Source organism: Lagopus leucura, unplaced genomic scaffold (genome assembly GCF_019238085.1).
Source record: "Lagopus leucura isolate 7727_CA_CO unplaced genomic scaffold, USGS_WTPT01 Super-Scaffold_100056, whole genome shotgun sequence".
Classification (NCBI taxonomy): domain Eukaryota; kingdom Metazoa; phylum Chordata; class Aves; order Galliformes; family Phasianidae; genus Lagopus; species Lagopus leucura.
The window spans coordinates 1,192,904-1,207,250 of record NW_024962302.1 but is presented as its reverse complement, the minus strand read 5'-3'; the positions used below and the strand labels follow the sequence as shown (position 1 = coordinate 1,207,250).

The window sequence follows — 14,347 nt, the reverse complement described above, 5'->3', positions numbered from 1 at the left end:
GTTATTTTATTTTATTCTGCTGGAAGTGAAAGAACTCTGCAGGCTTCTGTCTGCGTGCGTGCATCCCATTGCTGGTGATGCCATCCCATCTCCTCCTGAAGCCAAATGGCCCTGACCTCTTCGGTCTCTCCTGGAATGGAAATGGGCTGATAACAACCATTGCTCTCCTCTCACCTCTTCTATTTCCCCATGTCCAGGGGCAACACAGAGCTGTCAGTGCAGGCAGCAGATGCCCTGAGCCCACAGTAAGTTCAGCTCCGTGAGACGTGGCGTCCTTCACTTGGAGACACTTCTCAACGGGACGTGAAATATCACTGCAGTTTGGTTTTCTACAAGGCACGTTTGCTTTTTGAAACCTCATTTCTTCCTTTTTTTTTTTTCCCCCTTGTTTTTATTTTCCAGAGTCGGAAACACGCCAGCAAAGTTCGCCTCTATTACATGCTTCACCCCATCGATGGAGGCTGTCCAGCCAAAAAACTCCGCTCAGAAAACGTGGGTATACCTCCAGTCCCTGTTTGCTCCATGAATCATTGCCTCTGTGCATTTTTTGGTAACTGCTGCAGATAATCAGGTCCCCAGAGGTAACATTTAGATTAGCCACAATGCTAAGTAACTGGAAATAATTCTCAGTAAACTGTACAAGAAATATGATGTGCATCAGCAGCTGTAATTGCATTTTTAGTTATTGCAATGCTCTTTCATTGGAAAAAGAATATGTTGGCAGCCAATATCTGACTTTTATTCAGCTTCACAAGGTCCAAGCAGCCTGCAGCAGCCGGGTCAGGGTGTGCTGCAGGTTGGGGAATGTCTGCATCCATCCCTCCCCATGTGCTGGGCTGCATGAGAGCTGCTGCTGAGCTTCCAGCAGACAGCATCCACGTGTGGCTGTGGCTCATGCTATCAATATTTAGCAAGATATCTTCTAATTAAAGACAGAAGCCTGCAAGAGTTGCCAAAGGGATCTGAAAGCTCCTTCACGCAGTAATTAAAATTTTAGCAGAACTTTTATGTTGCACGCAGGGTAATTGCAGATGCAGTCTGCCCCATCACAACGGGATCTCGTGCCTATTTTTAGTGTGTGATTAATGGCAGGATGTGAAAGAGAGAGTGGACATGCACATATAGGCTTGGAACATAATTCTTTAACGAGCTCCTTTACATCTAATGAGCCCCAGACCCACACACACACACCTCAGCACACTGAGATGGTGACTACAGAAGCAAATAGACCTTAAGTAAGTCGGAGCTGAACCACTTCCCATTTCTTTTATAAGAAGGCACAGCGAGAAGTCAGGTCATTCAGTGCTGATTCAGTGCCCCTTAATGGGGCTGAATTGAGCGAGTCCTTATGAACCAGGTGGGTGATTTGCTACACCAGACCTACATTCTGAAGTTATTAATATCATACCAACGTGGCAGGGAAAATCTGCCCATGTTTACAGCTCCGTGTTTGCAAAGCAGCCCTGTTGCTTATCAGCTTTATCCAAGATTCTGCATGCAGGGGGAACAGAAATATTTAGGGCATCTCTGAGGCGGCAGAGTAACATCATTACTGCATAAAGGATGCAGCTGCATTGCCCAGCTCAGATGTCTACCAGTATCAGTCAAGCTGTGACGTATTGACTTTAATGAATATTAGAAATAATCCTTGCAAACCAAGTACATTTCTGCCACTAAGAAAAAAACAAAAAGCTGCACTGCTGCAGAGCTGCATTCCATTTCTGTTCTATCCTTTAGGCCATAAAACCGAAATACTTTGGTTTCCTTCCACAAATCACAGCTTAGAAAGAGAAGATTCTGCAGTTATAGATGCTCCATGGAAAAGGCTTTGAGAGTTTCAGCATTTGCTACCTGGCCTCTGAATGGCATGGAGAGTTCTGTCTGCTGTTTTTTGGGGAGCATAAAAATATCCTGCATTCCTGCTAGCACCTTCACAGCAGAACCTTCTTCAAGCACAGAAAATTAACTCAAATTTAAGACACTTTGCAGTGCTTTGAGTGCCACGTTTCGTACTGCTGTATTTCAAGGGTTTGGATAATCTTTTCTTCTCAGTAAAACCCAGGAAATGCAGACAGCAGATTTGTATCTACGGATTAAAAATCCATACTTTTCTTGAGGATTGCTTAGGGAACATCCAGCAAAGCACTGCTGCTGCCTGGCCCTGCGTGAGGATTATGCCTTTTAGCAGCTGTTAACAGGCAGCTGAATGGCTGAAGCTAATTCTGTTGGACGCAGGAGATTTGCTTTGAAGTTTGTAATATCACAAAGAGAAGCCCCTGTCTGCTGGGCTGTCCTGTGCTGCTGCAGAGCAGAGTCAGGGCTGGGAAGCAGACAGTGATTGCCAGGACTGTGCTGCTCTGTGGCTGATGGAGCTTGTGACCCCAACTTTGCAAAGGGTAGAGAGGAAGGATTGCCAGGAGAAAGTTACAGAAGCAGACGGGAGGAAGAAAAATCCCTTGCACGCCGGCTCAGCTTGCGCAGCGTGGGTTGTATGGAACTAAATGGTGCCTGCTTGCTGTGCTTTGGGCTGAGCAGGGTTAGGGATGCTGCAGGCTTGTGCCCCCAGCACAAAGGCCATGGGGAGCTGCCGGGCTCTGTGCCCTGGTTGATGAGTGATGTTGTTTTACCGCTTGGCTGCACAATCCCATCAGTGAGGCATCAATCAGCAGGTGACAAAAGACAGCGGGGTCAGGTTCCCCCCAGCCCATCTGGTTACAGGTAAAACAGCCGCTGACAAAGAGGCCAGGCATAATTACCCTTCAGGGCATGGCAGGGCAGAGTGGTGCTGCACTGCTGTTGGGGTGGGTGCTTGAGGATGCACCCCTGGTCTGGTGGTGACATCTCACCCATGCCCTGAGATGCTCTCCCGGAAGCATCCATTGGTGTAGATGTGAAGCTCAGGGGTCCAAGGGTTGTTTGAAGCTTTTTTTTTTTAACTGTAGCCTATCTGTGAAATTGGATTGGAAAGAGAAAATCATTGCCAAAGAGGAGAACAAGAGGAGAGACCCTATTGCTACACACTGAAGTATCAGGTTTTCAAACGGTCTCTGTTGGAGGCTCTGTATATGTTACCACTGCTGATGATCAATAGAGGCTGGGAATTTTTTTTTTACTCTGCTCTTAACTTTCAAGTGATTTCTCTTTGAAGACGTAAAATATCTTGAGAGAATCCTGCTTAAAAGAGCTGCAAATTGCACACGGAACAGTACTTATCACCTCTTGAGATTTCTCCTTAAGGTTTAAGTTGATTTATAGTTAATAACAAAAAAAGCGATGAAAATCAGTCCTCCTTCTAATTGTGCTTCTTTCTTAGGGAAGGATGACCCTGACTATGGGTCGGGTTTGGCTGCAGGTTCAGCTCTGAGCTTGCTGTCCTCACTCAGTGCCTCTGTCCCATTCCATAGCTCTGGAATAGCTTCATAGAGCACTGGGGCTCTGTGTCACTGCAGTGCTGCTGGTTTGGGTGCTGTGGTTGCCAAAGGGAACCCATGCTTGAGAGCATTGCTGGCTGTCCAGCACTGGGTCAACCACAATCCTGGGTCTTCTTCTATCTCTTCATTTGGGCAAATCGCAGAAGGCATTTACCAGCTGCCTGTGCAGTTGATGTGAAATGGAGATCGAGGCCATCAAGCTGTATGGCAGTGTGGGTGGAGGGACCCATGCGAAGCACGGAGCTGACATAACTCAGGTCCTCCTCCTCCTTCCTGGGGATGATGCACCTCTTTCTTGTGTTTTCTATCACCTTGCAGGGCAGCGATGGTGACTCGGTGGATAAGAACAAATGCTGCACGCTATGTAACATGTCCTTTACCTCAGCAGTGGTGGCTGAATCGCATTACCAAGGGAAAATCCATGCCAAAAGGTTAAAGCTGTTGCTAGGTGAGCCACCGGCGCTGAAGGCCACAGGTAGGTGGGGGTGGTGGGGAGACATCACTGCTGTCTGCTGAGCTAGGGCAGATGGATGCTCATCGGTGCTGCCTCCTGCCAGGTGCCCATCTCTGTGTTCATGAATTGCTCCCTGGAAGGCAGCAGCTCTGCCAAGCAGTGGCTGAGCCTCACCGTAACTATCAGAAGTTATTTGACAGCTTAGCTAATGCATGTAATAAACCTTTCCTGTTACTGCACGGAGCAGAATCCCATTTGCTTTTACCTCAAAGGGAAATGCAGTCTTTAAAAATGTTTTGGATCGATCACCTTTTGATTTTCGCCCGGATGGGCGTTCACGCTTTTCCTCGGCGTGATACGAGCCTATTAACTTTCACATTTTAAAAGTCAAACATTGCAATCAGATAACCTGGCTGTGCCAGAGCGTGCCTGACCATAACAGCAGCACACAGAGCAGGAGCTGCGCTGGCATCGCTGTGCTGTCCCACAGACTGAGCTCTGTGCTTTACAGCTGCTTAGAGCATGATAGGAGCATCACAGAATCACAGAATGGGTTGGAAGGGACCTCAAGGATCACGAATCTCCAACCCCCTGCCACATGCAAGGCCACCAGCCTCCCCATTTAATACCAGCCCAGGCACTGCTGTGTGTTTTACATCCTGCCTAATGAGGCGTGCAGAAATCCCACCAATTATGATAGAAGGGATTTTTTTTTTAATCTGTCTGTGTGCTTTTGTTGCTGTTGTTTTTAACTTTGCAGGCTGATGATGCTGATGCAGAAAGCATCATTTGTCCTTTGTCACCATTGGCTTGAGGAAAGCTATGGCTTTTCCCTGGGGGGATGCAGGGGCTGTGCCAGTAGGTGGATTGCTGCTTCCCACTAACGAGGGCACTCTAGGAAGGCTCATTAAGGGCAGGTGTGGCAGTTCCCTGTGCTGCTCCTGGGAGCTGTGCTGTCTCTTGGGCCCACAGGTATGCAATGGGGGGTCCCAGGTTGCAGAGAGTGAAGGCAGAGAAGTGTGTGGATGGGTGATGGTCAGACAGCAGCAAGTCCTCCCATCCCCAGGCAATGGCTTCTGAGAGCTGCAGCTTCGCATTGTGTTTCCATTTAATTTTCTAATCATCTGAATCAGCCTCACAGAGGCAATAAGTGAGCTGCACCACATGCTCTGTAAGTAATGGGCTCTTCAGCTGCAGTAATCACTGGGAAGGAATAACTCAAGGACTCATTGAGCCTTCCGTACACTTGATCTGATGAAGCTGAGATGCAGGAATACACTAATAAGTGTATTTTTTTTTTGCTCTCCAGCCATTCTCAGCAATGTGCCCATTGGACACAATGCTTTCCCTATGGGACACGTCCTGCTCCATCCTGGGGTGCTGAGTGCACCAAAATGGGAAACCATCTCCAGATGGCAGCGCCTGGTTTATAGCTTTACACAGACATCTACACTGCTACCCAGCATTGCTGGAGAGCTCTGAATTGACTGCTTGCTTAATGGGGGGGTCTGATTGTAAAGGGAGGGGTGAATTTGTGAAATACTGTGCACGTTTCTGGAAGTTATCTCATCCACACGGATGTCTCTGTGGTGTGTGGTGATAGAATGAGTTGAGGGGACAAAATGAAGACTAATGAATGCAGTTGGAGCTGCAGGGAAATTCAGGCTGAATTCCGGAGCTCTTTCAGGAGCAATGTTTTCCAGTAAAGAAAATGCACTGAAAAATAGGTAACGTGCTCAACAAAAGCAAAACGTTTGCAGAATTTCTGTGGCTGGATTTCCATCCCCAGTTCCTGGAGGCAGTGGGACCCCCAAGCTCCCAGCAGACACCTGCAGGGGCTCAATCCCAGCCCTGATGCTGGCAGTTCCTCCTGCTGGATCTGCAGCTCTGCAGATGCTCGGTACGAGCTGACGGCTGCAGTCTGCTGCTGAGCAAATCCCTCTTTAATATTCTGGTTTTTTGTCTCATCAGTCTCACAGAAAATTAGATTTATTCTCAGCCTCTTTACGGGGCTACACCTTCCCTGTCTATTTTATCATCCTGATGAAACACAGATCTCCAATTTCTCTGCTGGTGCTTTCAGAAGAGGGAGGAGGGCCCTAGCAGTAAGGGCTCTCACAAGGGGAAAGCAGTGTCTGATCACTACAGGGCAACATTGGTGATGATTTTCTGTTGCTTCTCCTGTAGGAAGTTGTAGCCCTCGGAGGCTTTATGTCACTGCTATTTCCAATGAATTTCTGCAGTCATGTCCAACACCGTCAGCTTGCATCCAGGCACCAGGATGAGTTATAGAGGGCTGTGGGGGAAAAGAGCTGCTGCCTTCATTGCTCCACACACAGGGCATGCAGTGCCCTCAGCTGGGGCTCAGCTGCTCTCTCCTCCTTTAGTTCTTGGAGAGCAGCAGTGATGACAGGTTGGGCACCATTTACGCACAGCTATGAATACAAAACTGTACAAGCAAAAAAAAGAGTCAGCCATGAGTTCATCAGCAGAGTGCTAAGTGTTTCTAACTTTGCATTTTGCCTCATGCAGCAAAGTAAGGCTTTTCGCTTCCCTCCCACAGTACAGGGGAATGTAAGGCAGAGTGTCGTGAGCTGTTTAGCATTCGAAATACTTGGAATAGTCAAACTCACAGCTTTTATGTCTGTGTGTTAGGACAGAGCAACATTTTTAACGTCTTGGGAGTGTTTATTATTAATGTTCGTGTTGCAGCTCGGGGAATGGTGATGTTTCCTGTTCAGTTCTTGTTACGTACCAGAGATCAGAACGATAAATCCACCTTTGTGGGAAGTCAGCTTTCATCTGTTTGTTTGCAGGAGGATTTGGAACATGCAGGGTGTTTCTGTCGGCTGTCAGGACGGGTTCAGCACGCCTTAGGGGCTGTAAACTGGCCTTGAGGAAATGCTTTGTGATGTGGGAGCTGAGGGGAGACCCCAGGCACCGGGTGGGTGTGGGGCTGGGGGCTGCAGGTGGGGGCACTGCTCAGCCCTGCAGCAGAGATGCTGCTTTCGGGTCTCCTTAAGGAGCAGGAGATGTAACTCCTGCAGACACCACCAGTTCTGCAGAGTTAAGCCTCCGTGGTTCCCCTCTGGCAGCAGCTAACATACAAACAGGGAGAAAGCTGAGCAGAGGATCCATCAGATTTAACTTTAGGGCTCGGGGCTGGAAGCAGCACTGAAAGCACATTGCTCTGAGGCTGCACTTTGAGGTGCTCCAAAGGCAGCGATGGAGCATGGAAATCTCTCCTGGTGCAGTGCAGAGTTACATGGAGGCCACGTGATGGGAATCCTTTTGGAGGGGGTGAAATAAATCCAAAGGCAGTGAGCGGGCGGTTGGCTGGATGGTCAAACGAAGAGAACAAACATCACCAGCGGGAGTTCATGACTGCAGTCATCTTATTAACAAACACCCCAAAGAGTTCATTTTGCCAGCGCTGGGTGCGTCGCAGGGCGCGATGGTTGAGGTGAGAAAATTCTCCTCCAAAGCAGAGCACCAGCAGCACTGTGGGCAGTGAGCATCCGACACCCCAGCAGCTGTCATCAGGACAATGGGAGCTCATAAAGCCCTGGAAATAGATAAGGTTGTAAGTAACACGAGATGGAAGATACGATTTCTTTCAGGAAAGTTAATAGATGCTCATTCCGGGCAGGTCAGCAGAAGATTTGCAGCAATGTGAACTCTCTGGAATCACGCAGGCACTGAATGCTGTGCTCACAGCCTTCAAGTTGCCCCTTCTCAGCACGGAGTGACCATGGTGTATTGTCTGGATATCAGGCATCTCATCTGGAAAAAAACTTGGGAGCAAAAAAGAAGGCATTTTTGAATGAGGTGTGATAATTAATGACCAGCTGTGCATTTTTGCATCCCGGTGTTATCTGCATTGTATTGTCCTGCTTTTCCAAGGCTTTGTGATTTATGTTGTACGTAGCAGGAAACCAATGGCAGGCAAGGCCATTGGAAACCAATGGCTTCACAGAGTGAGGACCCATCACCCTTCTTTCTCTTGCAGTTATTTAGGTCACGTTTGTGACCCCAGACGGCCTTGTATGAATCTGAAGGGAAATGGGACCAAATTAAGGTCGTGGCTGCTGCACTCGTCGACCCATAATGCAACATTTGAGTGAGCAGAATGACTACTGAGCAGTTTTTTCACCTGTGACACTAAAAATTGTGACAGCTTTCCTTATTCTTTCCAAGACCAAACACATTGAAAAGTAATAATCCTGAGATGGTTATAAACCTGTCTCTCTATCCCGAGCAGCTGATGGCATTGCTGTTTTTCCAAGCCAAGCCATTCTGTGAAATAACTGCTGCTTATTGTGCCCAACACAGCTCTGCTTTGGGCTCTGGCAGCCTGGTGCAGCACAGCACTGATGCCTGCTTTTTTCCTCCTGCAGAGACCTTGGGCTCACTGAAGCAGCCCCGCGTGGATCGGCCTCCAGCAGCATCCCCACCTCAGCCACGCAGGGATTCGGATCGCTACTGCCAGCTGTGTGCTGCGTGGTTCAACAACCCTGTGATGGCCCAGCAGCATTATGATGGCAAGAAGCACAAGAAGAACGCAGCCAGGGCTGAGCTGCTGGAACAGCTGGGGAAGACGCTGGACCTGGGCGAGCTGAGAGGTGAGAGCGTGGGGCTGCATGGGGCTGCATGGGGCTGCATGGGGCTGCAGGGGGCTGCAGGGGGCTGCATGGGGCTGCATGGGGCTGCACGAGGCTCATGAGGCACCGTGGGTGCAACCCGGATGGGATGTGCTGCTTTTGATGAGGATGTGGCCTCATCCCCAAAGCTGCTTTTTGTTACAGAGATGTAATTACGGGAGGAGAGGGAAGGGCCTCCTGCAAAAGCGTTCTCTGCGGTCTCCAATTACAGTCCTGCATGCATGCTGTGTATTTGACTGCAGTGGGCTTGAGCACAAAGTGCAGGTTTGATTTTCGGCACCGCATGGGAGAAGCCTGGCTTGCCCACCTTGGGTTAATGTTTTAAGAAAGCTTTCTTTTTTTTTCTTTCCTTGTGAAAATGAAGTAGTTTTCCTTGAAGTGCCGATGGCCGCGCAGTGCGCTGTGCGTTGCTCTGTTACCCCGACCCTCCGGTGCTGCCCGGGGTGATTCAAACATCCTAAATGATTCATTGGGCTGAGTCACCGTGTGGAAATACGCAGGGACGTGGAATTGCCAAGGTTGGGAGTGGTGGGGGATGTCATTATCTGTAAACAAACCCGCGGTGACGCAAACAGAGGTTGGGCTCCTGCTTAGTCCTCCCTCAATCAGAGGACAGTGCTCTGCCCAGGACAGGATCTGTGCTTCCAAGCAGGCTGCTCTGTATGGCAGATGGGGCTGTGGGCTGCTCCCAGAGCAGCATTCAGGGATGCTCCATGGCAGCCGGGCTGTGCTGGAGGTTTGGGGCACTGCTGCAGGTGTCCTGCAATGCAGGGTCGGGTCATGGCCGAGTTCTGTCTGCTCCCACTGCTCGTTTTGCAGCCTCAGTGTTGGCTGGAATGCAAACTCATTTCCTCTCCATGTATCCCCAGCTTTCCCATCACAACTGAAATATTAATTCTATTTTGTCTGCTGTGGGAGATGAACATTTGATGCGTTATGTAAGCCCGGGATGAGCAGTGTCAGTCAAAGCACAACATTTCAGCAGCCTTTGATGTTTTGATAACGGCTGTAATAAAATATTTATTGATAAATACGAATGCGTATTCGAGAAATAAGAATAGAGATATATTTTTGGACAGCTGATATTTATAGGAAACAAAAGCATTGGTTCTTCTTGCCGAGTGCTCATCCTGCAGTTTTGAAGTCTTGTTTTGAAGTGGCAAAGGGGAGGGGAGAAAGGAGCCTCAGTGGCAGCACCATTTCTCCCATCTGTATGAGGTTTAGCTGTCCATGAATGCTCTGTCCCAGGGCTCTGGGTGTTTGCCTGAGGGCTGCTTGGGGTGAGCAGCAGAGGTGACAGCGTGGGGTTGGGATGCAACTCAGCAGTGGGGCAGAATCAGTGGCTGCACGGGATGCCATCACCCACAGCCTTTACATTCTCTGTGCACGGATGAATTGCCACAGGTGTGGATGCTGTCTTGCAAAGGAGTTGAATTTTCCTTCCTGGCTCATAATTTCCTCATATGCTTTATAAATACTTTTCATTCTGTGCTGTCAATTTTGGTTGGTAAAATGTGATTGAACAAGTGCTCTCCTGGAATGTGTTCTAATGCATTTCATGCAGAATGACATTAATGACTCCATTCTTTAATATTTTATCAAATGGATATGAGTGCATTCAATTTTACATGAACGCGTGTCATGATTCAAGGGAGGGAATGCTGATGTGTCACGAGGACACCAAAGTAAATGTGCAGATGGACAGGACAGAATTTCCTAACAGCTTTCTCTGCTTGGGATCAGTGCAGGAATGCAGGGTGCATTATAATTGTTCTTACAGAGAACAGCAGCCTGCGGTAGGAATCCCACACCTCTGTGTTTCCACGTTGAGCTTGAAATGCTCTGTTCAGATCTTCATGGAAGTGAATCAGTGCGAAGCAGAAACCTGACACTGGAATTTAAAATTCCCCCCCCTCCCTTTTTATTTTTTTTTTCCTAAGAGAACAAGGCAGAATTATTTGAGCATCAATGGTTTACTGTAATGCCGATGTGTGTTTAATGCAGCAATGCTAATACCGCCCATGATGCCCGGGGAATTCTTGGGATGTTAAATACAAAAGAGAGGAGGAGAGCAGAAATGGGTCTCTTACATGCAGGCTATTAAGGGAGACAACAGAATGGGGGATTGGGAACATTTAGGTCTGCATTTATGTGCTTAATTTATGTGAAGCCTCGGCCTGCATAGCAGCAGTCAGAAGCTCTGATTGCCATCTCTCTGTTTCAAGGATGTCCAGGAGGGAAACGGGTGTTTAATGCACATTCAGCCACGCTGCTTTTGCTGTGCAAACATGTTAGGTGAGGCACAGGAGTGCCTGTTTCTGTCATTCCTCTTTGCAACCGCTGTATTCTTTTCCCAAGGTGAAAGAACGACGAAGTTAACTGGTGTGCTGTGCAGAAGAGGAGAGCCTCATCCTTTCCCACGAGTTGTACCAACCCTCTGTGCCTTGTTGCCAAGTTTGCTCCGTTTATAGAAACCAGCAATTGCTTTTGTTCTGCCCTTCTTTCTGGCACGGCACGCAGGGCTGCATGCAGAGCTGCTCCATTCCCTGCCGTGGAGGGGACCTCAGCTGAACGGATGCGTTGATCCTCTTGGGAAGAAAGCTCCCAAGTGGTTGCAGCCTCTGAATGTGGTGAGGAACGGCCCCGATCCGTGCAGCAGAAAGCAGGGGAATAGCCGGGGCCTCAGTGCTCATTATTCTGAGCACAATGATGCTCTGTGAGAGCCATGGGATGGCTGAGGGGACCACAGTGTCCCTGGGCAGCTGCCTCTGAGCCCTGCGTGGTTCTGTGTCTTTCCAAATATTCTTTTTGGCTTCAGCAGTGCTTGGATACCCTGGACTGGAAAAGTACATAGAGAGGTTACTGTAAGGAGAAAAGTCTATAAAGCTGGGAGATCTGAGTGCTTTCTGATTAATTAGAAGCTTGTGAGGGGCAAATGGTATGCTTTCCTTTCTCTGGTTCTGCAGCTGTTGGCACCCTCTGTCTGCTGCATTGACTCTGAGCAGTGTGTGGCACAGGCAGAGGCCGTTTCCTACAGCACAGAGCTGCTTTTTCTCCATGCACAGCCCTCAGCCTGCACCAACAAGGCTCAGCAGGTACACAGCTAACAAACCTGGCTTCTCTTTGCAGGCCTGAAGCGCAGCTACACGTGCAACATCTGCAACGTCACACTGAACTCCATAGAGCAGTACCACGCGCACCTGAAGGGCTCCAAGCATCAGACCAAGTGGGTACCACCGTGTTCCGGGGGTCCTCTGCCCATCTGTGCCTGCTGGGGTGATGAAGCACAGAATCACAGAACGCCCAGGGTTGGAAGGGACCTCAAGGATCATAAATCTCCCCCTGCCACACACAGGGCCACCAACCTTCACATTCAGTACCAGCCCAGGCTGCCCCATCCAACCTGGCCTCCAACACCTCCAGAGATGGACGGGGCATCACAGCCTCTCTGGGCAGCTGTTCCAGCACCTCACTGCTCTCTCTGACTATAGGAAGCAATGCTTTGTGCTTCTTGCTGAGGGCTGATGATGCTCTGTGTGTGTGTTGGGGTGCTGTGGGTACATGTGGTCACATTGTGCTGGGAGCACCTTTGGTGTGCTGAGCCCCAGCAGAGGCACTGGGGGTGGATAGGATCAGGTGTTTCCAATTGAGAATGTGCTGTGATTTACAGCAAATGTCCTGCCCAAGTTCCTGAGTTTAGGAGGGAATCTGCTCTGTCAATTAGGGCAAGTTATTAAAATGAAGTGGTAAAGAGACACGGTAAAGAGGAGTAGATTAATGAACTAATCTCTCTTAATACACTTACATGTGAGCTTTGGGAACTGTTTCAGGCTGGAGGACCAAGGGCCGCCCAGATTAGAGGAAGGACATAAAGATGTCATTCGTTACTGAAGTACCTGAAGCAGCTTTAAGGGTGGCTTTTGGTGTCTTAAGCATGTCTTTTGGTGGCTTAAGCAAAAGGAGACAAGTGCAGACCTCCCCTCGCTGATCTTAGACCTTCCAAGATTCTCTTTGCTATTTACTTTAGCTCTGTCCTGTTTAATACAAATATTACCCTTCCTGGATTTATATCTTCATTAGTGGGAGGAAGTGGTGATGAACCTCCTGCTCCGTGCCACGGGGGGGTGGGATATGGGATGCAGCTATGGGATGCCCGGGGTGGCTGTGCAGGGAATGGGGAGCCCCAGGCAGCCCCCACCCCATCTCCCTGCTCCTTGGTGTGTGCAATGCAGCTCTGGGCTACACACAGGGACAGTGCTGATGGATCAGTGTCAGTGCCATTGCTGGAGAGCAGAGCTGACAGCTCGTCCTGGTGGAAACACGAGGTGGGAGCAGCTGCAATGTGCTGCTGAGGCGCGGAGCTGTAATTTATCCTTCCCCTGCCAGGCTTTCAGTGTTTGTGTTATTATCGCTGTCATTGCTGCTGTTGTTATTGCAAAGGAAAAAGGAGTTTGTTTCAAATCAAAGCAGCCTCATGGACGGGAAATAGCGATGTGCAGAAAAGATGCACTCCTTTTATTCAGCATGGAGTGAGTGAGTGCCTGGCGTTCTCTATTCAGTGCCCACACCTCCTGCTTTGTTGCCCAATGTCCTGCAGTTAGCAGAGTCCCATCTCCAGCCCTTACATGATTCCTGCAGAAAGAGGATTCCTTTCTCATCTGTTGCTTTTCCAAAAGCTTCTTTGCAACTGACAGAAACTTCAAAGGCACTTTGCTTCATCCTTTTCCCTTGGCTGAATTTGGAGCCTTATGGAGTGTGTTTGCAGCAGAGCACTGGGTTGTTGTCTTTGGCTGGCAGCAAAAGTTGGGGCAGGAGGAGCACAGGAGTAGCTGCAAGGCTGCAGGGCTTCCACTGTTCTTCCAAGGACCTCCTCCTTTTACAAATTAATATTCTTATCTGTCATTCCAAATTTAGTTGCTTATCACTCGTTGCTAATGATCTCGTCCCCAGAGATTTTCGTGGGCACTCAGGACAAAGGAAAACAAAGCGATGGATTTGTAAGGAAGCGTGGTACAAATGTAATAACAGAATGCCAATGAGAGACATTCGTCCATCCGATTTCTATGGGAAATTGCTCTGATTATTCCCTTTCCTCTGCCCATTGTTCATTCTTACACAATCATCTTTCAGCCTCAGGATCCAAGCACTGCACAACTGTAGGGAAGTGCAGAAGAAGGGGAGACAATGGCTCGGCAGCTTGGGTTCATGCAAAACAAAAGCTCTTCCCACCCCTGTAATTAATGCATAGCCAGATTTTGCTCTCTTTAAAGGCATTTTAAGTTTAAAGGCATTTCTGTAGCTTCGTTGTCCTCTATCTGGGCACAGGGAAGCAGGGTGCTGTGAGTGGTGGGGTCCCTTCCCCTCAATGCCTGGCCCAGCATTTTGCCCACTGGTTTGTGCCGTTCTCATTACTGTGGGTTAGCATCAAGGCTGTCCTCTTCCTCATAACCCACACTGAAGCTAATGCATTGCAGTTGCCAAGGCAACAAAACATTTTATGTAGCTTGTCATACTTAATATCGTAAAAAAGGAGTTGTAAAGGAAGAGGTTTAGCTTGGGACAGGCAGAATGGTGATTGCAGGCTGGAAGCTGGGAGCACCCATAATGTACCAGGGAGATGAGTTCTCTGAAAAGCTGCTTTGGCAGAGAGGAATGTTTATGAGGACTGAGATGAGGAGCAGATAGTGATTATAGCTCCAGAGCTCTCCAGAGGGCACCGTGCATCCAGGCCATTGCTGGAGCTGCTTTAAATAACCCAACACACAGCAGCTTTCAGGTGGTGCTCTGTGGGATGTGGGGCT

At 48.8% G+C, this 14,347-nt stretch overlaps 1 protein-coding gene across 19 annotated transcripts in view; it reads left to right on the top strand.

The window, feature by feature from the left end:
* Positions 1-14,347, top strand: part of ZMAT4 (zinc finger matrin-type 4) — a 95,004-nt gene that overhangs the window by 35,226 nt on the left and 45,431 nt on the right. For all 19 annotated transcript variants that reach the window (XR_006181482.1, XR_006181481.1, XR_006181489.1 and 16 more), the window contains exons 3-6: positions 403-492; positions 3,750-3,906; positions 8,283-8,507; positions 11,676-11,772. Coding sequence is in view for 2 of the 19 variants with exons in the window: in XM_042886243.1 (XP_042742177.1) it covers positions 403-492; positions 3,750-3,906; positions 8,283-8,507; positions 11,676-11,772 (569 nt within the window). In the remaining 17 variants the exon portion in view is untranslated. The remainder of the gene's footprint in view (positions 1-402; positions 493-3,749; positions 3,907-8,282; positions 8,508-11,675; positions 11,773-14,347) is intronic.